The following is a 25,265-nucleotide window of genomic DNA, read 5'->3' as shown; positions in this document are numbered from 1 at the left end:
TTTTTATTTTTAAATGGGGAAATTATTTTGGAGATTCACTTTAGAAAAAATACGCCTCCCTTAACGCTAGGTTTACAAGATACAGTAATTCTGATTCATTACAAATTTCACGAGGTTTTACATAAATCGTTTATAATTTTCGTCAATCATTTATGTTAATTTTTATCCATACAAACAGGCAAGCATATAGAGTAAACCACCCTAATCTTGACACTCCCAATTATTGAGACAACAGTTGAAAAGTACGGTTATACGTAATTAATTGTCACCTTGTAGACTTCATGTCAGAGAAATAGGTTCTTTTGTTTTACTGCAATTTGCCTGGGCCAACATACCTATGCAAGTTGTGCATATACCATGTATTTGGTCAAATTCAATTTTCTTGTAATTAATTTTAGTAAAACAACTTAACTTATTAAAGTATTGTTTCGTTAATAGAAATCTAATAACTAGACCGTGAATGTTTATTTACGAAAATGGGGTAAACAATCATCTCTAGAATAAACAAATATGAAACAACAATTCTGCCGCCTATATACTACTCTTTCTATTATATTTTTCTCGACATTGCCACTTGCGATAAATGCTTAAACATTCGCAGTCTAGTGATAAAAAATCTCCGTAAACCTAGTGTTGAAATGGAAACAAAAAATCGAACGAGACAAAGAAATTGGTAACAATTAGACTGTGGTACGTCACAATTAGGAACTTACTTTCCAAACACGACAAGTATTGGCAATTGTTTATGTAATTTATCGTAACCGCGCGCGGTGACTCGTGTCACAATAGATTGCGTTTAACAATAACATTGTCTGTTTCAATCGCATAAATTTCCACATCCAGGGGATTTTTATTGTCCAAGTACGTACGGATGGGTCCATGGGAAAGCAATCGTTAATTATACAGGGTGTCCCAAAAATGTTGTAACACCTTGAAAGAGGTGGTTCGGGGGGTGATTTGAAACAACTTTTTCCTTAGCGGAAATGTTGTCCGAGGCTTCGTTAACGAGATATTAACAGAAAAGTTCGACCAATCAGAGCGCGCGGATACCGTTGGAGCGCCCGCAGTAGGCGTGGCAACGCGCTAGGCGGCCGCGCTCCTCGACCAATCAGACCGCGAGTATGCCAATGGAGCGCCCGCTGATTGGTCACTGTTTTCTTTTAATATCTCTTTAACGAAGCCTCGGACAACATTTTCGCTAAGGAAAAAGTTGTTTCACCTCACCTCCCGAACCACCTCTTTCAAGGTGTCAAAACATTTTTGGGACACCCTGTATTTATGCCATTTCGTTTGACATGAGCCTGGAGATGAGAATGTTTCCTCGAAATCTCTCGAGAAGTACGCGAAAACAAACAAATACATACACGCCCAGGAAATAAATACCTTTTCCCCATTATCTGTCGTTGAGGAGCGTGACGTTAATGGCGAAAATGATAGTTACAGTAATTACAATTGAGACAGTCCTTGCGACGCATAGTAATCGTAGGTTTTCGAGAATTTATACTTTGACACATTCCGGGGAGGGGGTCTTAGCCTCTATTTCTCTTTAGTAACTACTAATGCTATCGCTAATACCACTACTACCGATAATGACGCTACTAATCATAATACCAGTTAGAAAGAAATCTTAATAATTTATATAGAAAATGTACAAGAAAATCTACATTCAACGTTCGCGTATATTTTATAAATGTGATCGATTTGCGACAACCGAATGGGGGGGAAGGGGAGAATAAATAAATAGAAACTTGTTTGTCTGTGTATGTGTGTATGTGTGTATGTGTGTGTGGGGGCAGGGGGGAGGTGAGAAAGATGAGAAGTACGAGGGCAGGGGGACAGATCGTAGCGTTCGAAAAATGTTGTGTAGCTTCGATGGTGGTACAGTTTCAATGAGAGAGATGGAATATTGCGCGACACTAAAAAGTCTTTGATGTTCTCGATACAGACTTATTGTATATTCGTAGAAAAATCTGTGCGTCTGTAGTATCGTTAATATGAAAAAATTACTGTTTAACATCGCATGCCTCCATTTGACTTATTTTTAATGAAATATTTCTGACATATATCGAAATGTAAAAAGTTCACGGAAATTGTACGATAAAAACATGTTTATCCGTGCTACAAGGTTACAAATTATTGCAGTAATTTTATTTGTACAAAGTCTTAGGTATAATTGTACTCGTAATTGTAAAGTGTCGTTACGTAAACAAATTTATATAAATCATGAATATCAACGATTGCGTGCGTTTAAATTGCACGTATTAAGTGTAGATATTAATTCTGTGCCTTTGTAACGTAAACTTGCTATTCTTACTACGGAGGATAAATGTTTCTGTTTCAACTAGAGTTATGAATAACAAAAGAATATAATAGGTTGAGAGCTTGAAAAGTTGGTAATTTAGCCAAAAAAAAAAAAAATGCCGAATAAATATTATTATTTAAACTATAGTTATATAAACGATTTTATAAACGATTTAACGTAAAATCACAGAATTAATTTCTACGCGTAATACGGCAAACGTGCTTTAATGCAGTCACGCGAGTTTTGTACATAATCTCGAGAATCGGACAAACAAGTTTTTATCGTATACAGGGTGTACGAAAATGAACTATCACGATTTTCAGGGGTGATTCCGCGCATCTGGATCGGTTGACGTTAATTAAAGAAACCCTTTCGCAAAATCCATTCCATTTTCGCGTCGAATAATTTAGAAATGAACAGAAAATTTGACCTTGAATGTCAAGGTCACAATGGATTTCGCAAGCGATATACTTCATCAGTTAATAATATTTGTCAACGATTTTGGTTGTGCTTGAGCAATTTTTTGATCGATTAAAATATTTAAAAAAGTGTGTTAAACGATGGAGAGTTCGAACAACTAAGGGTTCGAGTAACAGAGAATTTAGGTAATGGAGGTTCGGATAATCGAGGTTCTACTGTACTCATGGTAAAATCGAAAGGTTTCTAATGCTGTAATTTCACGAACGATTTCAATGCATCGAGGCAGTGTGCTTTCCTCCGAGTGTTTAGTATTCGACATTGGAGTACCCCTCGAATTTACGACGTACCAGTGGTAACAAACTATAAAAATCACGCATTTGTACGAAACGGCAGTTACAACTGATACGCGACACAACTAATTCTAGCTCCCTAACCAATGCTGCACATTCGATAAGTAGTACACCTAATGGAATACGCTCTCGTTAATTTGCTATATTTTGAGCAAGGGGGAGTAAAAGTTGTAAATTTGTAAAAGTGGACGTTCCGTAACGAAACAATTACGTTGTTCCTTTTTACGTCATTCAATGAAGAATCGTGATTATTATTCGGTTTGTGTTACATCGACGAATAAAAACGGGGTAAAAATGATAGATTCGTAGGAAATGTATAATTTATGTTAATATAAATTCTATATGTAAGTTTAACTTACAATTAGTACATCATATTGCAGTCCTGTTTCGATGAAATGCACGTAGGAATTGAACTTGAACAAATATTAAAATTCCTTTCAGATCAAAAATAAATCAAATCTTACCTTTAGTTATAATATGCATCTTCCAAAGGTCAAATAATTATTTTTTAAAAAGTAAAAATCTTTTCAAATAGTAACGTGCTTCAGTGCTAATTGAATCTTTTCGACCGACAATTAGTGAGATCTTCCTGATCAAAATGAATAGAAATTAAAGAAGGAGTATTTTGCGCATCGCTTCATTTTCCAAGTAATTAATCCCCTGATATAAAACAAATGAAACAGACTTTTCCTTCGCATAGAAGAGAAAAATATAGGCAAAGTGCGCTCAGTGTTGGTCAAATAAATAAATGCCACAGAATCAGGAAATCGGTCCACGTTACACATGCTCGTATACCTTCTGTCGTGCATTTCGCGAATGCTTTCGATACTTATCGTTAATCTTAGGACGTCGTTGAGTATTTCGTGCGAAAATTATGTCCGCGATAGTACATACAGCTATTGGCAGTTTGGAAATGAACGTGCACCTTTTCTACGAGTACGAGCAAAGGTTGGACTCCCGTTTCTTTATCCCTCTATTCTGTCCTCTCCTTTTCGTCTGCCACTCTCTATCTCCCCCTCTTTCATCATCTATTTTCCTTGGTGTGACGCTAATTAGTTCAATGGCACGATCTCGCCCTTCGCTGGAAGCGCCGCATTCGGCTGTGCCACTCGTTGCGCCATTCGATCACAATCGACCTCTGCGTCACTGTCAGGCCCCCTTGGCCACCGCCGTCGCTCTCTTGGCCCAGGATCAGATACGACCTGAAAATTTTTACGGTGTTTTTAGGTGGTCGAACCTCTCACGGTTTGGTTCTTCGTGGCTGATATATTAGGTAGATTGGAAAGTAATGTCGAAGAAAGTAATATTTTTTTTACATTAAATTCATACAAATTTTTGATAAATTTCTATTTTTAAGCAATTATGTAATCGTCCCCGTTATCAACAGCCACCCAGTGTGCAAATTTTCAATGACCGATAAAAATCAACGAGCTGTTGAGTGATAAACAAGGATTTAAAATTGCAAAAACGACATTACTTTCCAGTCTACCTAATATATTAAATTCTATAAGGTCTTCTCGTCCCTTAACTATATATAAGAATTTTAACTCAAATTAAAAATTCAATAATAACAACTAAGAAAGTCTATATTTCATTAACTCCTTCATTCTAGTTCTCAATTAAAAAACTATCGATTATGCTACCTTTGTACAGTCAAAATACTAACATGGGCTTCTTTTACTTTGTACGAAACATACAGTTAATTCCATAAGTTTTTGTATGTTTTATTTATTGCAAAGCATCAGACATAGTACACTTACTTGTCTGGTTTGATTTTTGGGCATCTGCAGGCCAGGTCGGCCGTGTGCACGTAAAGAAACACGTCTCCGCGTCGAATCCTCGAGTTGGGAGCTTTCTTGTAAATGAAATCGACGTTTAAGGTGAAACGTATCCAAACTGAGCTGGACACGCTCGTTCCGGCTGGAGATTCATCGTTCTTTTTGTGCCTGTCGGTTATTCTGCCCAGGATAGCTGAGGAAAATAAAGTTGACGAATTTTTTTAGTTTTATTTCAGAACTTCAATTATTCGCTTGCAATTGATTTCCATGGGCTATTCTTTTCGTTTTTGCAGACTTTTGTTTTTCCAATTGTCACAATTTTTACATTTTATTTATCGAAATGAATTTATAAACGCCTCGTGCTTACCGTAATCTCTTTTGCAGTATTTGTTCAGGTTTAATCTCTTAGTGCTGGCTCGACACTTTCCGCATTGATCTGCAACAGAGTGTGAAATTAGAAATATTCATTACCAAAGTAATAAATTAAGATATACGTGAAAAGTGTTACTTGGACATCCTGTATTTATAGAGTGTCCCACAATTTCCTTTGCAAAAATGTGGGATCATGCTTCGTTTTTGAACTATTCACGAAAAACTCGGACGCTATGATTGGTCGATGGGTTTTCGTTAATAATTCAAAAACGAAGCATGATCCCACATTTTTGCAAAGGAAATTGTGGTTCGGAATCGTCTCAACTACCTCCCATTTCCGGTTCTTACACTAATTCTGGGACAGCCTGTATAGTAGTACAGACGGTCATTTATTTAAATCGTATCATTTGGAAAACTAAAATTGTTTATTAACATTTCGAACCCTCGTATCACCTTCGAGATGGTTTTCAGAAGTAAGCAACACCAAAATGATCAATTTTTGAGGGAATTGGTGCACCAGTAGGTATCGAACTGAAAGCGGAAGGCCCTGTTTGGAGCACTTCCTCTACCGGTAAGTATACAGAATCGGTAAGGTTAATGTTCGAGGCAAAAGTAAAACCGCAAACAGTTGTCTTTGTACGTTTCATGCCGTTTTAATGAACCGTGGCTGCCGGTCGATAATAGAATCCGTACAACGCACCGGAATCCCCCGAACTACGAATCCAAACTGCACGCAACCAGTGCACACACGGTTTGCACTTGCTCGTTCGTTGGCTAACCAAATTAAACGTGATTTGAATTTCGTTTGAAATTCCAATCGATGGCCCCCGTTGGTCCATAGGCGCGCGTTATCCAATAAAAAATAATGAAAATTCGGCGCGCGTACGGAGGTGGGTACCGTCACGTCCGTCCACCGACCGGGGGCACCCTGATATTCAAAAAACTTTCAAACTCGTTAGGCAGAAAAAGGAAAAGGCGCTGGCGAGCTTTTTTGGGGCGTTGCCACTCTGTGTTTACGTTCCGCTTGTAATTAAGCATGCTTGAATCTCTCGTAAGTTTGAATTGTTCTATATGTACAATTATATGTACAATATTATACTGTATATAATAATCAAATATAATAGAAAAAGAATTTCTATGCGTAAAAATGTGTCGAGTACAAATGTAATCCGTTAGAAGAAGAACAACAAGCAAAATTCCGAATGTCCATCAGGTTGAGACTTACATGTATATAGATAGATATTGTAATACCTCACCCACACGAACAGGGCTTACACGTGGAAGCCTCGGTGTTAACTATGGGCGCAAAGAGTTCGAATCGCATCAAAGTGTTATCACGCGTGCATCTAACGAAGGTTCGTGACCGATCTATTGCCGCGGATCGAAATGGAAGACGATAATCCAATTTGACGTTTCGTTTCGCGTTTTCTCGTCGGGTACGAGATGTTTCTCGCGAGAGAATTTGAAAGCAGTTACAATTTTTGTTGAAACTAAACGTAAATAGAACTGTAAATAGAACAAAGTTTCGTCTTGTCGTTCTCTATAAGATTATATTTAAAAAAATTCGGCTGTACCAGCGACACGCCGCTTTGAATTTCCAGGAGAAATCGTCCCAAAGTCAAACGTTTGAGGAGAACATCTATAAAAGACGAATCATCTTGCCCCGAATAATCTCGCCCCAAAAATGGGGAAACATCGTAGAATGAACTGGGCAATATGTTATAGTAGTTATAGTGTAGATACGCTTCCTTGTCTAAGAAAAATCGCAGTTTGTTTGCGCGTTGAAATACCAACGAACTTTTTGGCCAAGCTGATATCGTAGTATCACAGTTGGTCGAGCATGCCATCGAACCAATTAACCGAATTACGAAATGGGAAATACGAGTCGAAAGCGAACCAGATACGGCCAGCCGGCATGAATCGATCGCGATGGCAGAGACCTCAGACCATAATCCATTTAATTCCCGACTAACGAGACGTCCTTTGTGTCGATTAACCCGCGCTAATCCGTATCAACCGAACGAGCAATAGCTTTGCCGTCAGACCTATCCAAACCGTAAGGTCTGCTTTCCCCGAGAGATTCGATCGATCCATCGATTGATCGAATAGATGCAATTCGAAACTGGTTTGCGCCGCTCTCTTCCGCGCAACCAATCGGTTCGTATATCTATGGTCACGTAAATTAGCTTCATTCACTGGAAACTATCCGCAAATTTTTCTTTTCCGTAGGCAACTTGCGAAGTGTTTGATATTTCAAGGTTTACAGCGCTACCAACTATTAGCACTTGGCACTCGAGCCCTTTGTTTCTGATATTTACCAGTAACTCGTGATGTTTCTTAGCATTCTATTGCCACGAATTCTAAGCTAACGAGATTTGAAAATAAGATCACCTTTACCTCACCGACAATCATTTTATTGACACTTCGAGTTTCAAAGAAATTAAACCTAAACAAACATTAGGTATTGTAGATTTGCTGCAATCTAAAAAATCGGTGACCGAGTGTCGCCTCTCGAGTGCAAAGGGTTAGTAAATATTGTTATTGGATATCGGAGACATTATACATAATAAAGTTTCAATAATTGGATGGTTCAGCCTACAGGTTCATTTTTGCTTGTATTTCCAAATAAGAAAGCGTAACTCGAATTAACTTGCTCGAAATCCGAGTGGTCAGAATAAAAATAAAAAATTGTAACATAAATATATAATGAGATGCAAAGCGTTCCATGGTTAATGTATTTGGGAAATGTTGAGACAAAAGACGTTTTCCGTTCGATCAAAGGTTCTATTCCCTTTGACGAGACGCGAGTTCAGCTTTAATAGTCCACGAAAAACAGATCGATTGCTCATCGTGAGTACGTCGCACCGACGAAAGGTCATTTCCTTTGAAACTTTTCTTCCTTCCACGCGGACGCACCCTATTCGTGGAGAAATGTTTGCGGCAGACAGGCTTGCTTTGAAATTTGATGTTACAACCGCGATGTTACAACAAATATAAATATATTTATAGCGAAGATAAACAATAGGAACCGGAATAAATCGAGTAAATAAAAAATAATAGCAGGATAAGTGACATCGGCAAAGTCTTGTTTAAGTTTAGGCGACAGGACCATTATTTTTGAACTAGACTAGATTGGGGTGGAAAAGGAAAGAAACGGGAAAGAGAACGGAATCGATGTGGTATGCAAACAGTGCCGGGGTTATGTTTCCTGAAACGGAAGGACCCTTAGTGGACGTTCATCCGAGCGCGTACGCATAAGCAATAAGTTCACGCGTCGTTACAGTGAGAGAACTGTCGATTAACTCGCCTTGTAAACCAGACGACATGTTTGTTTTCTCTTCTTTCGTACTGAATCTTCCTTAACGTGTTACATTTATTGTCCCTCCTCCTCCTAATGTGGCTTCCCCCCTTAAATTTCTTACGTCATTAAGTTTACGAATTGTCACTAGATACATTTTATTTCACCTCTCACCCCTTTTTTTATTAGACTCTTTAGTTCCTTAATAAGGGATCCTGTACATACGTATATCATTAATAGGACGGTGGAGCAGCGCGTAGCGTAGCCGACTACCACGCAGAGAACCCGGGTTTTCGAATCCCGACCGTCCGGCCCAGTTTTTTCTCAAGGTATGACCAATAATAAAAAGTATCGGGAAGCCTTTGTGGCTTAAAGATAAGAAATAGAAAAATAATTAGGCTAATAAAAAACGAAGGTGTTACGTAAGAAAATCCATAAAGATGAGTGCGATATATGAGCGAAAAGAGAAAGTAGCTCTTTAAGCACTATAAAAATAAACGACAAGCATTAGAAAGAATTTTTAGGCGAACCTGATACTAGCTGAAAGATACTTGCTCCGGCTGCTATTCTCCAACGAAATAAGAGCATCTCGGATCGCAGACGTACGCGCGCAACGAGAGTATGCATTTCGCGTCACGAATCGCATCTATATGTTAATGCCTGCATGCAACCGCGCGCGTAATTCTCGTTGCACGCACCCACGCACCGGTTCCGTGCTTTCCGATGCATATGAACGCGATTGCGGAAATTCTGCTATACGTCGCGCGATGATGGAGACTGTTTCGGTCCAGGACAAATTGATATTAACGCGTGCTCTTTCGTGACAATTAGGCTAGTCACAGTGGGGGATATCCTGGCCATTAAGCGACACTTTGGACGTTCTCTGGTCAAAATTAAACATGGTGTCGCGATAACGACGTTGTGTTGGAATGTTTAAAGGTCGGTTCAGACTATACGGCACGTTCCGGCACCGACACGACAAAACATTGAAACACGCGTTTTAATGAAACTATTCACACTTAACAGACACCTACCTGAACGTTCCGTCAACGGGAAGAGCGTGAATAGTTCCATTAAAACGCGTGTTTTAATGTTTTGTCGTGCCGGTGCCGGTACGTGTCGTTGCCGGAACGTGACGGTCCGTGTCGTATAGCCTGAATCGACCTTAAGGCCGATCGCACACGGGCGCAACTGATCGGTTTCGAACCGTTCTGAAACTAGGTAAAACAAACATAGTGGAGTAGGTAAAACAAAGAGTGCAAACGGTTTGCAACACGAATTTCAAATCGGTTGCGCTCGTGTGCGTTGGGTCTAACACATAATTGAACGTGTTGACTGCTAGACTAATGCTTGCGAAAAGTATCAACATAACGGTTCGTGTATATGCTATCGAAACTTGTTTCTATCGTATTTGAACTTGTGCTTGTTTGTACGACTTCGCCGAATTCATGAATTTCTACGATATCCTACTTTTACGTATTAAAGCGTCTATTTAGAAAAAAGAAAGAAGAATTATTAAATTAACACAAGAACAATAATTTTAAATCGTTACACGCCCGGCTCCGTGATCGAATACTCGTCATCGTCCAAGAGTGTGTGTTTCCGTTCAAGTACAAAATTGCTGGCTCGATTGCGGGTTTTGTATATTCGGAAGGCATTCACTCTCGCCGTTAAGAGATTTCCTCCGCTCGAGCCAGAAGGGCCAAATAATAATTTGCGAACGAGTAGACGCGTGCGCCGGTGGTGGTAAGAAGTAAACGTCGGTCCATTAAAGGGAGTCCGTACGAATGTATATCCGCGGCTAAATAATAATAACTCCGCAGCGAACCCCTCGTTCTCCCCTGTGTCGAACCAGAAAGAAAAGAAGGCACGTGGAAAACAGAGAGGGACCAAAACGTTGCGAGGAGACTTCGCGAACTGAAAAAAGGAAAAAGGGAAACCGAGAGGAAGGGAAAGTGAGAGCAGGAGAGAAAAAAGGGGAAGAGGAAGAAAAGGAACGGGGAGAAGTTTAATTTTGAAACGGGGAACATATAAAAGGGGAGAGGGTGTGCTAAACTCCGATATAAAATTATAATAATGAAATTATAATTCGATCATTCTTCTTCCATTGATCATCCTTTTCCTTGTAAACTGTATCAGGTGTACTACCTTTTTAATTTTACACCTTTACACCCTTTTTCGTGATTTTCCGCGTAACGAGATGATTAATAGAAATAGAGCATATTTCGTGCCGCAAGGACGCTTACAATTAGGTTCGGATGTCATTTAAACACTCACCAGCTCGTCCATCGTAACTGCGCTCATCGTCTTCGTCTCCGTGCTCCTCGCTCTCCTCGCCGGCTGTGCCCTGAGTCTGCACAACCCTCGGTATCTCTAAGGGAAGGAAAAACCAACGTGAGATTCTTGAACGAGAAGTCACGGCAAATGTGGCTCGTTTCTCTTTTAAAAGGCTGCGAGCCTTTCTCTCGCGTGCACGCCAAATTTCAGCTAATTGGTCGCGCCGATTTAACGATAACGCGGTCGAAGGGTGCGTGTTCCCTTCTAATTGATCGATGGATCGGTATTATATCCACGACGACATGGTCGAAACTTTTTCTGTCCTTTCATTTTTTTTTTTTTTATTATCTGATCCTCCGCCATTCGAATCGTTAACATTTAATTGTCGATATAATTTACTTTATTCGTTGTTAGTAATATAATTTGGCTACGGTACTTTGAGGTAATAAAAATGTGATTTATATCGTGGTAATATCGAGCGTAGAAATTAATTCTGTGACTGTACAATCAATCATTTTTAATTAGATTGCGGATATTTATGCAAAATAAAATCTTTGTAAACGTACCCATAAGAATTTACTTTAGTTTGCAAAAATTATTGTACATACTTTTTAAAAGTGATTCAAGTCTCGTGCCATAAACAATTTCAATATCATAAGAAAAAAAAAAAACAAAGAAGAGATATTTCAATGGCCTTCCCCTGATGGAACACGCTGTATATCGATATAGCAATCGAGATAGCAAAATCATCCATAAGAACTGTCAGCGTAACGTCTCTTTCTTCCCCCCCCCTGCCCCCTCCCTCCGCCCTCCCCACCCTTCCAGAATAAACATGAAATACGGAAGTCGAAGGAGTCGAGTACTTACTGATGCATGGTGCAATGTGCGATCTGCTCTGTTGGTAACCTCTGGCACATCTGTTGCAAGTGGTACCGGTTACACCATCTTTACACGGACATTGACCGGTACTTTGGTTACAAGTTTTCCCGGAGGCTCCGATCGGGTGACAGTCACACGCTGTAACACGCAACATGCAATTTCAGGGGTTAGTGAAAAAGAGAAAAAGTACGTTTTGTTACGGTTTTAAATTAAATTCGCCAAAGTGCAATACACAAAGTGACGTAGAACTTCGTTAGATTTACATTTGGACGTTTGTGGTTCGATGAAGGTGTTTGGGTGTTCGATACTTTCACGGACGGACAGGTAGGTGTGTTTAAATTATATACATATTTATTTTTGGATTTATACAAATCCTCAAACATTCTTCTGCGTTCTCACTCGTCACGAATGCATAAAAAGGCTACTTGTAGATAATTAAATACAGAAGCATAGAATTAATTTCCACACCTAAAGTTTCTTTAAAATTCACCTCGCTTATTTATCGATCAGCGTTATTCCGTACTTGTACCCGTGCCGGGGATTAAGAGAAGATTCGAGGTGGAAAGGGGGCTAAAAGCAAAATTGAGGGAGGAACGTTCGCTAGGAAAGCCAGCTTGACACGTTCCTTTTGCCCACTTACTTATGCAAGCTCGTATTTTTCATGCGAGAGAGACACTGAAAAGCGGTTAATTACGATTGCACTTCGAGCCGAGTGCATCCCTGCGAAAATCTAGGAAGAGAACCCTCGAAACCCCTATTGCTCGTTGCTCGTTGCCCGTCGCGCGTTGCTCGTCTGCTCTCCTATTTTCCTTCTCCTTGTACCACTTCTTTTTTCTTCTACTTCTCCCACTTATCCGCGGCATTACTATTTGGCGGTAAAACCGTCTCTGTATTTTTAAAGCGTCGCTGCAACCCACTTTACCAGCTAGTTGCACATCCGTGGAGCAGCTACCAATTATTCTTCCCGAACTGTTACCGTTATGAAACGCTAAAAACGCTTGCACAGTTTTTGGCTGAAGGGAGCTATTCTGGTTCGAGCCGATAACCGATTTTAGAGATTTTTTTTTTTTTTTTTTTTTTTTTTTGATGAAATAGTAAGGAATATTGAAACAAGACTTTTGCATGATATTAAGTGATATCAAAATTAGCGTAGGAAGTCCTAAATGAAAACTAAGGCACGGAGATTGAAACTCACGATCTTCGGATCCAGAGCCGACCGCTTTACCTACAGGACTAATCCTGTACTCTACATTTCGTGTTCTCGTTTGACTCCTTATCGTTAGGTACGGGGCGATGCTACGAAAGTTTCTTTTATTTTGTTAGTAAATAATACATCAAGGTCGTTGGGCCTACTTTTCAATTAATTTTTGTTAGACACCTCCTAGATACCTTGAAAATACATATAAAAAAAATCTCCTGTAAAATTTGAGCTTTTAATTTTAATTTAATATTAATTGAAATCGGTGCACGATGTATTCCATTGTAATTACGACGAATGCAGACTAATCTGAAAAAAGTAACTGTAAATTGACAATGAGTTACGATGGCCAATGGCGATACGCATACAATCTGGACAACAGGCGTACGAGGTGACCATTTGCACTTCCGCGAAACGGATTAATCTTGAGGAGACTGCCGAAGGGACGAACAACCGGTTCACGCTTCTCCGACGTGCTTCTCCAACCACGATCACGAGAATTTTAACCGTGACCAAGTCGAAAAGGATTCCAACGACATTCTGAAATCAATTATTGGCCGTGCAAATTAATTCTCGGCTCCCAATTCTCTTTGATCAAATGTGAATTGTCTATTTTTATTTAAATTGACCACGAACGTTTCATGAAAAACGATACAAAAATGTTGTAATTTTAACAGAGTTTTTCATAGAAGACGCAGATATGAATTTTCTTAATTTGAACCAAAATGCATTTTAGAAAATTGCCGGAAATTTGATATGCTATACAAACCGAAGTAATAAACCATTTAAAAAAATGTAGAAATTACTGACCAAAATTTCGTAATTTTAACACAGACCTTTAAATAGAGCGTACAGACTTTCGCCGTAACTTTTGTTAATATAAATCAAAGTGCAACCTAGAAAGTTGCTGAAAATTTAATATGTTATAAAGACCTAAAAAAAATCTGAAACTGAACGTAGCAAAGTAAGAGACAGAGTTTTCTTCGTTCCGATATTTTCCTCGTTGCATAGAAGGATAAACGTTTCGTTGTATTACCGATTACCCAAAATGTCGTCAAGACAGCCCTGTAACCAGCGCAAAGATACATCGAACTCTGCGATCGAATTTACGCGTCCTTCCAATCGCGCAACACGAGTCAACCGTCGACCTAGAACGGCGCGAGCAAAGATAAAATAGACTCTGTTGTTTCCCGAGGTAAAAAATCGAACGACAAGCGGGCGTGTACGTGGAAATTGCTCGGGCAGCTTTCCGAGCCTGGATTATTTGAACAATTCCCATGTACGCCGTGGCTACACGTCGAACGTAACGCGGGGATTTCTCGTAGTTCGATGTTGGATGTCGTACCCGATGCAAAATGTCTCGAGCGCGTTTCGCAAGGGGTCACGGGGAACGATCGGCCGAATAGCGTGCTCAGGGAGCCCAACGAACTACCGTAACTCACGTTTACGCCTGTAAAATGAACAGACATACCGGCGTGTCACTTATTGCTAGCTAATATAAACATGACTGCGAAACACCCACGAGGATGAAGGAGGTATATACACCGGCCGTAAATCAGGATTGTTTTACATTTTACTCGCGTTACGCCTTGTTACGGTCGACCTATAGAGCTCGCGCGTTAAATGGATGCTGATAATTGAGGGGACCGCTGGGAAAGAAAGTTCGAAACGCGACTTTACTCGTTTTCGCGGGGATTCGATCCTTCGAACGCACGTATATCTACCACGTGCACTCGCATTCAGTCAAATTCGCAGTTTCAGACTTTAACGAATTGTATCTCGGTAACGGCGCGGTCAATAATTGTTATGTTTTTTTTTCTAAACGGTTTATGTCAGTCTTTATAACTAGACTGCGGATCTTTATGCAAAATACAATCTTCGCGAATGTGTCTACAAAAATTGAACCTAAATAGGAATTTATTTTATTCTGCAAATATCATGACGTGAACTTTACTTCACAATCTTTTTTTTTATATTCTTGCATACTGTTTGCATCTTGTAGGTTCTTGCACATTCAAATTTCCCATAAATTCATAAAGATCCGCAGTCTATTTATAACATATAAAATTTCCAGCAACTTTCTAAAATGCGTTTTCGTTCAAATTGAAAAAAATTCGAATCTGAATTCGTAAGAATAAAATATTCTTATGCCAATAAATATTCAAACTTGACAAAAACTGGACCAGTTTTGAAACCAAGTTTAAAGAGCTAACCGAGCCACGTCCTGCATTTTATTTGATCTCTCAGCGAAGAGTATAGAACGTATCGAGAAACCATTTTAATTTCTGAATGAACCACGCAACACCGGGCGGCGATATAGCCGGCAATAAAGAGCGAGGTGCGTAAATTTGCAGCGTTCGCGTGATTAAAGCACCTGTACGAACAAAACGGACGACAATGAGAGTAATAAACGGATCGCGGAGAAAGATAGTCAATTAAACGGAGGACAACGATCTGTACATGCGGCACGTGGATGCCAGCCAATTTATTAATCGGATTATCAAGCTGATTTCCCTCGAGTAAACCTGGCTGCAGGTTGCTCGATAATGTCGATCCATCGAAGCCCGAACAGTTCCCCCTCTGTTACCCTCATCCCCCTCTGAACCACCTTTCCAAAGAAATTCCCTCTTGCTACGAGGATTCTTCTTTTTCTCGATTCTCCTGAAAGAAGCAGGAAATGGTTTGTGAAAATCCAGGTGTTTTGGGTGTTGTTTGATCGAGGGGCGGTTTCTTTGAACCATCAGCTCTGATCATAGCTCAAAGAGGCTTTGTTCGATCTCCGAAACCGAAGCTGCGTCGCCTCTAATCGAGGAAGGGCTACGAGAGCGAGCTCAGGTTCGAGAAATTTAATTATTTTTTCATTGTCACGACTGACGGAGTAGAAGCAGTTTTATCCGCCGAGATTATCAGCTTCCTAGATGTACGAAAAACCGATCAGTCAACGACACCGCTCGATCACTCTTCGCCGACAGGTTTGGTAAATAACGAAGAAATTTCCTAGCACTTTATGATAATTGCTTCATTGGATATTCGATGTATCAATAACAGATTGATAGATAGTCTGCCTTGCGAACGGCACAACCGTAAACGAATTGATCGGACGGTCAATAGTAAATCGGAAACCTGGTGCAATTTTTTTGCTCGAGAGTGCTGATTGTGGTACAGTATTTGAAAAATTTCCATGGATTTCTATGCGTCACTATCATGTTTATATTCGAAACGTAGAAAATATCAGATGGAGAAATCAATTTGTAAAGACCATCGGGTTGAGACTCAGAGTTATATACAGGGTGTCCCAAACATGCTGGAGGTCCTTGAAAGGGGTAGTTCGGGTGGTGATTTGAAGCAACTTTTTCCTTAGCGAAAACGTTGTCCGAGGTTTCGTTAAGGAGATATTAAGAGAAACGCCCGACCAATCAGATCGCGGCCGCCTAATGCGAGCCTATACTACTGCGGACACTCCACCGGCATACTCGCGCTCTGATTGGTCGGGCTTTTCTGTTAATATCTCCTTAACGAAGCCTCGGACAACATTCTCGCTAAGGAAAAAGTTGCTTCAAATCCCTTTCCATCCCTTTCAAGGACCTCCAACATTTTTGAGACACTCTATATATTTTCAATTTCATTATACTGAATATTAGAAGAATGGTGCTTTAAGTAACAAATAGTCGAATATAAAAATACAGAATCAATTTCTACGCCTAATAAACAGAAATGGAGTAAACAATGATCTCTAAAGTAACCAAATATGAACGAATATAATTCGGTCATCTGTGCATCACTTTCTTTCTCTATCACATTTATTCTATCGACATTGGCTGGCTTCGATAGCTCGAAGTCGCTCCGCGCAACTCTTTAAAGCCTCCCTGCAAGTTTGTTGACCCACTCAATTCGTTAATGAAGCATAACTTTTTTAACGCCTAAAAAAAGCACCGATAGAAACCGAGGGGACAACGAGAAGGAAACCTAGCAAGATCGACTTGACCCTCCCTGATAATCGGCTTAAAGCGCCTTAACAATTTTATGTAGGTACACGGATATAAATACGCGCGTACTCTTGTAAGACTGGCCCGGTAAGTTGAATTTATGAATATCTTTTCAGCCTTCTTTTACTTTCTTTAAGCCGCGATTCGCGACGCATAGGCGCACAAAGGTCGAAAACGGTCGATTCTCGTCGTCCATCGACAATTTTCGAGCAATGCTGTTATCTAAAAGGGATGCAAAGCAGCGATTCAGGGTGATCGAAATCTCCGAAAACGTGAACCGACGCGAAATGTTCGACATTTTTGAAAGTAAATGAAATTTTAGTCACTGGTTGTTGTATATACATAAAAACCAATGTACTGTCCATCTGGTTAGGTACACATCCAATAGAAAACAGTTTACGAACCAGTCACGAATTCTAGTTTTAAATAAAAAAAGATTCCACTCGAAATATTCGGCAAACAAATGATCAATTAACCAATTAATCATTAATTTGTTTCCGTGGTGCGCCGATACTCGCCAATGCTTGTTCCCTTAAAAATAACGCAAAACGTGACGACGGAGTTTCGATTTTTTTTTCCCCGTAAAGAAAGACGGGATAAATCTGGCAACGAATTTGCATACTGAAATCGCCCACTTGTTTTTGCTCGCAGCAGGTAGCACGTGGGTCGTTTGATGGTTACTCTCTACCTACGTCCTTCTTCAGCCTCCTAAGATCACAGCACCCTCCGTTCCGACAAACTGCTGGATATCAACAACATCCGGTCCCAGATTTGGTTTCCCTCGTTTAGCCTTCGGCACATGGCGCGTACCGAAAATACTCTTCAATGAAGAATTTCTTCGAAATTATAGCCAGATTTTTAATACATAGTACTACTCTATACGTTTTTATAAATATTTTACCTGTTACACGTATCTTATTTGTGAAAGCCCATAGTTTACCAAATACGAATGAATATTATTGGAACGAATGAATATTAGCTCAATGAACGATTCGAACGAATGCAACGACTCTCGAGTTACGATATACCACCGGTGCATCGAAATATAAAAAGAATATAGGAGGGCAGAGGGAGGGAGGGATGGGGGGAGTAGCTAGTTTGAAAGGAGAACATGTTTCGCATTCGCCGTTTGTAACGGGACCAAATTGTTCCTCTTCTTTCGGTTTAAGCTGGATTTTCTCGACGGCAGAGGGCGAGAAAAAGCTTTACGTTCAATTCGAGACACGCTCCTGGAAAACGGTTGATGTATTCCCGTCACGACGAAAACGGCACCTCCTTTCGATTCGGTTCCGTCTTATGCCTCTAACCCACTCCCCATCTCCTCCCCGCTCCCCTAATCAGGACCTGTCGCGAACAATTTTCGAATCATAATTCGAACTGAATTTTTTTTCCTCTTTCTTTCCCTCGTGCGCATACGGTCTGTTCGATGAAAGAAATATGGACGCAATATCTCTGGAGATTTGGTACTATAAAGTGAAGAAGATATAAAATGAAGAGATTGTACGATACGAGTTGGCCTATAGGTCAGTATAATACGGAATAACGCAACTGGCATAGTATAATATACAATCTTACACAGCATAATACAGCAGGACATGAAATAACATGATATAACATAGTGCAATATAGCAGAATACGGCATGATGTAGCATTACACTGTAATATGCTGTGTTGTGCTTTAAAAATTCGTCGTTACGCTGTATTTTTCTGTATAACGCTGGATTGTGATATATTATGATGTAATAACCTAATTTATATTGTCTTGTATTATTCTGGATTGCAATGTATCATGCTGTATTACGTTTTACTTAGTTATAATTAGACTGCGGATCTTTATCCATTTGTAGGGAATTCGAATGCACAAGAAACTACCAAATGCAAACAATATGCAAGAATATAAAAAAGATTCAAAGTAAAGTTCGTGTTATAATATTTGCAGAATAAAATAAATTCCTATTTAGGTAAAATTTTTGCAGGCATGTTCGCGAAGATTTTATCTTGCGTAAAGATTCGCAGTCTAGTTATAACATACCATTTCGGCAGACTCCTACTAGTTTCACGATAGTCTTACAGTAAGTTTGAGATCCTCAGCCGGGTTCAATCAGTTTCCAGGCTGCCTACAGACGCGACCTTCCATAACTCTCGGGTCGCCAATTTGTACACGGCTTATTTCTTGAGTAATGGAGAGCTTAACCTCTCCGACATGAAAAAAAATATATAACGCAAATGTCGCTTCCGATAAATGTCAAGCGTAAACGCAGACGTTGAGCAATCCGTATCGCCGTTCCATTCTCTTCGTCGATCGATTCCCGCGTCGAAGTAGTCGCTCGAGAAAAAGAAGTGATTAACTACGTAGTCCATAATAGAACAGCCGATCCAAGAACGAGTTTCTTCGAACAGATATAGCGGGCAAAATTGAGAGACATTACGCAGAAGAATAACGAATAATCTAGGTTATCTTTTATATACAAAACGATACATTTTGTATATAAGAATGAAGCCCTGACTGATTACAATCAACGTCCAGGCTAAACCCTTGAACCTAGCAAGCTGAAATTTTGCACAGAGGTTTCCTTTATGATGAATAGGAATATACAAGGAATAGGAAAGGATTAAGGGTTGAAACTTGCGGGGTTCAGCTATCGGAAATATCGATCGAAACATCTGAGTTACGGGAAACAAAAGACAATCATCTACTGATTCACGAAGGAACAATTCGACGTGGTCGAATGCGAAGGACACGAAATAAATAATATTCCACACGGGTGAAACCGCGGGATGCAGCTGGTTATAGTGTAATACAGGATAACACAGAATAATACAGCCTAATACATCGTAATAGAAAAGAACAAATCATAATACGGCACGATATAGTACAATACAGTATTATATAGCGTAATATAGCGTCCTCAAAGTTATCCAAGTTTCGTCAGCTCTCGTCGATCTCTGATCAGGACTCGGAGGAATGCTAATAAGCTACGTTCCACGAGTTACAAGCACTGTTTTCACATTCTCGGAAAAATCGCACCTCGGACTGGAAGAGGAGAGACACGGGCATTCCTGCGATATAACGACCAGCACGCGAAGATGCAACTTTGCGAAGAGAATCGAGTGCATAATGCGTCGGTGCCGCGGATCTGCACAGGTCCCCGTGGCCGTTAAGAGGCTCTCCTCACGCGAGTGTGTTTACATAAGATGGTCCCGGACCAGTCCTTGCCGCATACTACCGCTACAGGTGGGTACCATCGCGGTCACAACTATACGTACAACTATAGATCGCGAGGAAGAATGGTCGTCGAGTAGCGGAGGATACGAAGTGCGCCCCCTTTTAGGGTGCACTCTTGCATGCAAATTTTCAGCCGGACGATGCATCTCGAGATTCTCGAGTGATCAACGAGGGGACTCGACGATCGCCGTCGTTCTACACGTTTCGAGATTAACTCGCTTAAAACCGAACTTAAAATCGAACATATCGCCACTTCGAAACGAAAACGACTCGGTTCAACTCTGTCGAATCTTGCTCGGTATCCATGGACAATACAAATATAATAATAGTAACGGTAGGAATTAAAGCCAAAGTTACGCAACGCGGTACAATTACCACACGGCTCTAAATCACGGCTCTAATCACTCTAGAATCGGATTGGATCGCGCCGTTGAGTCGAGTGATTGCCGTCCAATAAATAGCCACGATCGCAAGGGTGGTCTCGAGTTTTGTTCATCGGTTCGATTAACCATCGTCGACCCTCTCGAGACATTGTTTTCTCATTAAAAATCACTGCGGAAGGAATTAACACGCAAGGGCGCGCAAAGGTTACCGCTGTCTATTAGAGTAATAATATTTGCGCGTCTCAGGGTACACGAATGGCGTACGAGAAAGTGAGTCACCATAAACGGGCATCGAATTAAGGCCAACGCACGCATAAGCGCGCGCGCGCCAGGACAATTGCAAGCGCGATACAACTCGGCTGGTCAGTGCCCTTAAAACTCCGCTCGCGTCTTGTACGATGACCTTTATTCCTTCCTCGTTACCTACATAGATCAACGATCGTTGGTTCGCTTCATCGGTAAGATATTAGGAAAAAGAACCTTGTCTTCGTCGTTGTTGATCGAAGGTAGTTTCAAAAAGTAAGCGGTAGGAAGGTAGTTTCTTGGACTTTTTCAAAGGCTAGACCATCAAGGATGGTTGGGTTTAAATAGAAAGTGAAATTTTGGCAAATAAAATATTTCCATTTTGACAATCTGAAGCATAAAATGGAGTATATTAAATAGAATGATATTTTAAATAGGAAGTGAGATTCTTGGAAGCGAAGTGTTTATATTTGGATAACCCAAAGTATAAAAATAATAATAGCAACAAAATCACTCACCAGGTTCGGTAGTAAGCGTTTATTGTGGCAGAAATAAAACTAGAAAACCCAATGAGATCTTGTTCCTACGTACCTGAAACAATAAAATTAAATCAGAATTAATCGACGGCCCAGAATGACATTCTACATTAAATATTAGTGTACCGAGTAATATTCAAACTCAAATTAATACATGTAGCCTCCATTTGACCAATTGAGACGATGATAAATATATCGTGAACGTTTATACATTTATATTTGCAAATGGAAACACGAGGAATGCAAGAATGTTCAAAATTCAAATGCTTCCCAGTTCAACAGATAAAATAGCCACCATTCTACTTCAACAAACCCAGTTTGAGAAATCTGAAATCGATCCACGTATTTAAGCAATATTTCTCACGTCGCAGTAGCAATAATTGGCTAAGAACAAAGCATCGACGATCAGTCTTCGTGTTTGCCAGTCTTCCAGAATATTTCGACGCGTCAAGTCGATCGGAGTGACAAAAAATGAAACGTCTGAAGGGGAGCACGAAGGTCCCCGAAAGTGTGAAAGACGTAACTTGAGCTACATGCAAGCCTGGCACCGTGAAGGGTGAAGAGTTCCGTGTAAACCGATAACTGACGCGAGCCTTTTGAGCAGATACTGCGCTTTACCCACCCACCGACAGGATTCTTTCGATGATGCATGTGTTTCGGAATCGTCCAGTGTATCTCACTGACGAACGTTTATAGTTTCGTTTGGGAGGAGAGCTCGTGACGATGTCCAGACTCGAAACTTTGGAAGCTGGGTGCTGCGGACCCATGATAGTTTCTATCAGCGTTTCCTATCGAGGCAAAAACTTTCTTTCCTTTTATTAGCGAGTATAAGTATACTATCGGCCATTAAGGGGGTCCACCTGGGTAAGATTTTCAGAAAATCAAAACTTTTTTGTCTACATATTTATCATCTAGGAGATATTACAATGACTGTCACAGAGGCATTTTATAAAATTCTGCTTAGTTCATTATTTTTCGAACCCCAAACGTGCCCGGCTCAGCGTCGTACTACTTTCGTACGAAACTTTAAACGCGTTTTTCTCGAAACCACGTTTTTGGAAATGGCCAGGAGGATTGCGCAAAATCCATTACATGGAATCGGGATGAAATTTTTTTTCTACAATTTTCAAACGTAATTGCTGGCACTGGCGGCGAGATTCATGTTAAACAAATTTTTTTCCAACGTCTATTAGCCATTAGATAGGGGAAAAGATACCTTAAAATATCATTTTTTAGTTTATACGCCACCCAATTAACAATTTTCAAAATTCTGTGAATATCTTATCGCCAGTACATTCGAAATGTAATTATAAAGAAGGTGATATTTTACTTTTTTGTTTCAGATGATCGAGTACCTACGATCAAATCCTGCTCGCCGAATGACTCTTCTACTTTTAAGTGGTCTGGTTAAAGCGCCGTCTAGGAATATCCACATATCGAAACATTGTGATAAAATCAAAAATTAATGTTAAGGCGTCGATCTACCAAATAAAAAAAAATTATCATAATTGCACTAGTACTTTTCCTACAAAAAATTCTTGAAAATTCCCTTGAAAATTAAACGTTGCACAGGTGGATCCCATTAATAGCCACTTCAAAAACACGTAACAAATATATTTCAATGTATGTACGTATTCCTTGTAAGGGAATGCAAATTAACTTCCATCGAAAACTTAACCTTTAGTCCTTGATTCGTGATTACGTAGTCGGTCAACAATCCGGAATTTCCCGAAAATAAGCAAAAGTGACTCAAAGGTAACTTTCCAGGAGGAACGGTGTAACGAGCACTTCCGTTCGGCAGTTACCCCAACGAAGAGCGGCGCTAGAATTTCCAATCGCTCCCGATTCCCACCATCCTGTCTTCTTCCTACGTGATTTCCCCCAGCCCCTGTTTGAATTTCAGCTTTGCACCTATTTCACGTAGAAAATTGTACGTAGATTTGCCCGCTGTGAATTGAATTCGCGAGCCAGAAACGCCTTTTCATTCCCCCGCCCTTCGTTCGATCGATATTTCAGAAACGACATCTGCTACCCATCTTTCCCGATTTTCAATTAGATTCTCATATAGAATTTAGGTATGCCTGCCGGAAATTTCAGTGTTTGGCGAAGTAACGTAGGAACGTTCGGTTACTTGGGCAAAATAAACGCTACGACTCGATTGCAACATTAAAAAACTTTCTCGTTTCGTGTTCCGTAATCTGTGCGATCGCTAAAGACGTTCGCTGTAACGGTGATCCCCATAAGCGAACAACGTTCTTAAATAAAACGCGCGATCGCGGATCGTTCGAATTTGTCCGCTTCAATTTAGTCAGTTTGCTCATCGAAGTGGATATTAATGGAATTCTTTCGCGTCTCGAACTTGAGCTCTAAAAGGGTCAATCGCCAAGCAAGACGATTTACAGAACCACGAGACCGCTCTCTCGAGGATATTTAGGTCGTTTAATCCACGCAGACACTTGACAGTCGATCGATCATCGAGCAACGAGACTCCAAGTATCGCGAACCTCGAGGAATGAATTAATTAACGTTCCGCGAGGAAACGTTGCTTTTTCCTGCAATGATTGAACCCGTTGTGTTCTAGATTCTGGAGAAACAGGACTCGACAGTGCTTCGAAGAAGATCATCTAGATGGAAGCGAGTTGATTAGGGTCTGGGAGGATCGCAGGTGTCTTCCAACTTTCAACGAGACTTATTACTTCGTTTTCGATTCCTGTTGGATGGACAATGTAACGGTTTATCGAGGTAAAATTTAGACCTATCGCACATTTTTCAATGAAAAGAAAAAGAATTCCTCTTTCCATGTTTTTCTTCAGTCTGTGCTAAATAAAAGTATTTAATTTCTGTCGATAATATTTCATTATTCGTGCGAGACGTTATCGATGGATGCTGCCACCTACATCGTTCTGTACCGACTACCACACTGAAATAGCAATTAGTCTTAATGGTGAATCAGTGTAATAATATTTTCGACGAACGTGAGACGAGACACGACTTAGGTTCGCTAATATTGACCAGATAAATACGCTATAACGAGAGATATTCGTCATCCTCCTTTGTATGTTGAACTTGCCCACCGCTTTTAAGACCAATAAACATGCCGTAAATGTTTCAACGTGTTACAGGTGTAGGCAAGGCAAATATTTAGGAATACACTCCAATATCTCTAACTGGAATCTGTTTGCACTTAACCAGTCGATGATACTGGTTAACGTACAGATTTTTCCAACCTATGATTTTCTTAAATTAATAAATACACAATTTTTTGGTATTATTTAATTCCTGCGCAACGCGAAAGAATTAACAACATTTCATTTTATCCATAAGAGTAACTTCTCTGCGAGCGTTTAAACACGTTAAATTTATATCTCGACATATAACCGTGTTGGTACGAGCACTTTCAATTCGTTATGACGCGAGATCTTAAAATCGTAACGCGTCCGCGGTTAAATATTCACGTTACCAAACTCTTGAGTACGTGTCACGAAGTCGTAATTCAGGAATAATTAAGAGAACTATACCGCGTGTAAATATGCACCGTTTGGGGTTAACCTCTTGACAGCCTACGTAATTCCCAGTTTAAGCGCGTTTAGAGTGTTTTAAGGCTCGATGCATGCGAGAAACTGCGTTGTTCCTTTCATCGAGCTGACAAGAAGTGTAACTTTCAATAGTTGCAGGGGGAATGCAGGAATAGAGTTATTCAATTTAAAGTTATTGCTAGTTTATTCGGCACAATTAAAGTGAAACTTTTTTTACGACTATTGTTGTATTACCTACTCTACACTTAATAACGCATGATTTACTAAATTAATACTTTTAACATCTAAACAATATTATTCCATCTTTTCACTAAAACAGTCAAGGGATTTGATCAAATCTCTATTTTTATCATTTCCCTGTGACATAAACAGGGTGTCCCAAAAATGTTGTAACACCTTGAAATGTGTGGTTCGGAAGGTGATTTGAAACAACTTTTTCCCTAGCGAAAATGTTGTCCGAGGGTTCGTTGAGGAGATATTA

General features: G+C 40.0%; 1 protein-coding gene across 1 annotated transcript in view; it reads right to left on the bottom strand.

Moving 5' to 3' along the window:
• Positions 1-4,128: 4,128 nt before the first annotated feature.
• LOC128893800 (netrin-3-like) overlaps positions 4,129-25,265 on the bottom strand; it is a 78,059-nt gene continuing 56,922 nt past the window's right edge. The window contains exons 3-7 of the mRNA XM_054155035.1: positions 11,665-11,814; positions 10,798-10,893; positions 5,218-5,286; positions 4,833-5,043; positions 4,129-4,274 (exon numbers count right to left, since the gene is read on the bottom strand). Of these exons, the coding sequence (XP_054011010.1) occupies positions 4,130-4,274; positions 4,833-5,043; positions 5,218-5,286; positions 10,798-10,893; positions 11,665-11,814 (671 nt within the window). The 3' untranslated portion in view covers position 4,129. The remainder of the gene's footprint in view (positions 4,275-4,832; positions 5,044-5,217; positions 5,287-10,797; positions 10,894-11,664; positions 11,815-25,265) is intronic.

This window comes from Hylaeus anthracinus, unplaced genomic scaffold (assembly GCF_026225885.1).
Source record: "Hylaeus anthracinus isolate JK02 unplaced genomic scaffold, UHH_iyHylAnth1.0_haploid 3, whole genome shotgun sequence".
In the NCBI taxonomy this organism is placed as follows: Eukaryota; Metazoa; Arthropoda; class Insecta; order Hymenoptera; family Colletidae; genus Hylaeus; species Hylaeus anthracinus.
The sequence above is the reverse complement of the archived record's forward strand: the minus strand, read 5'-3'. Positions and strand labels throughout refer to the sequence as shown.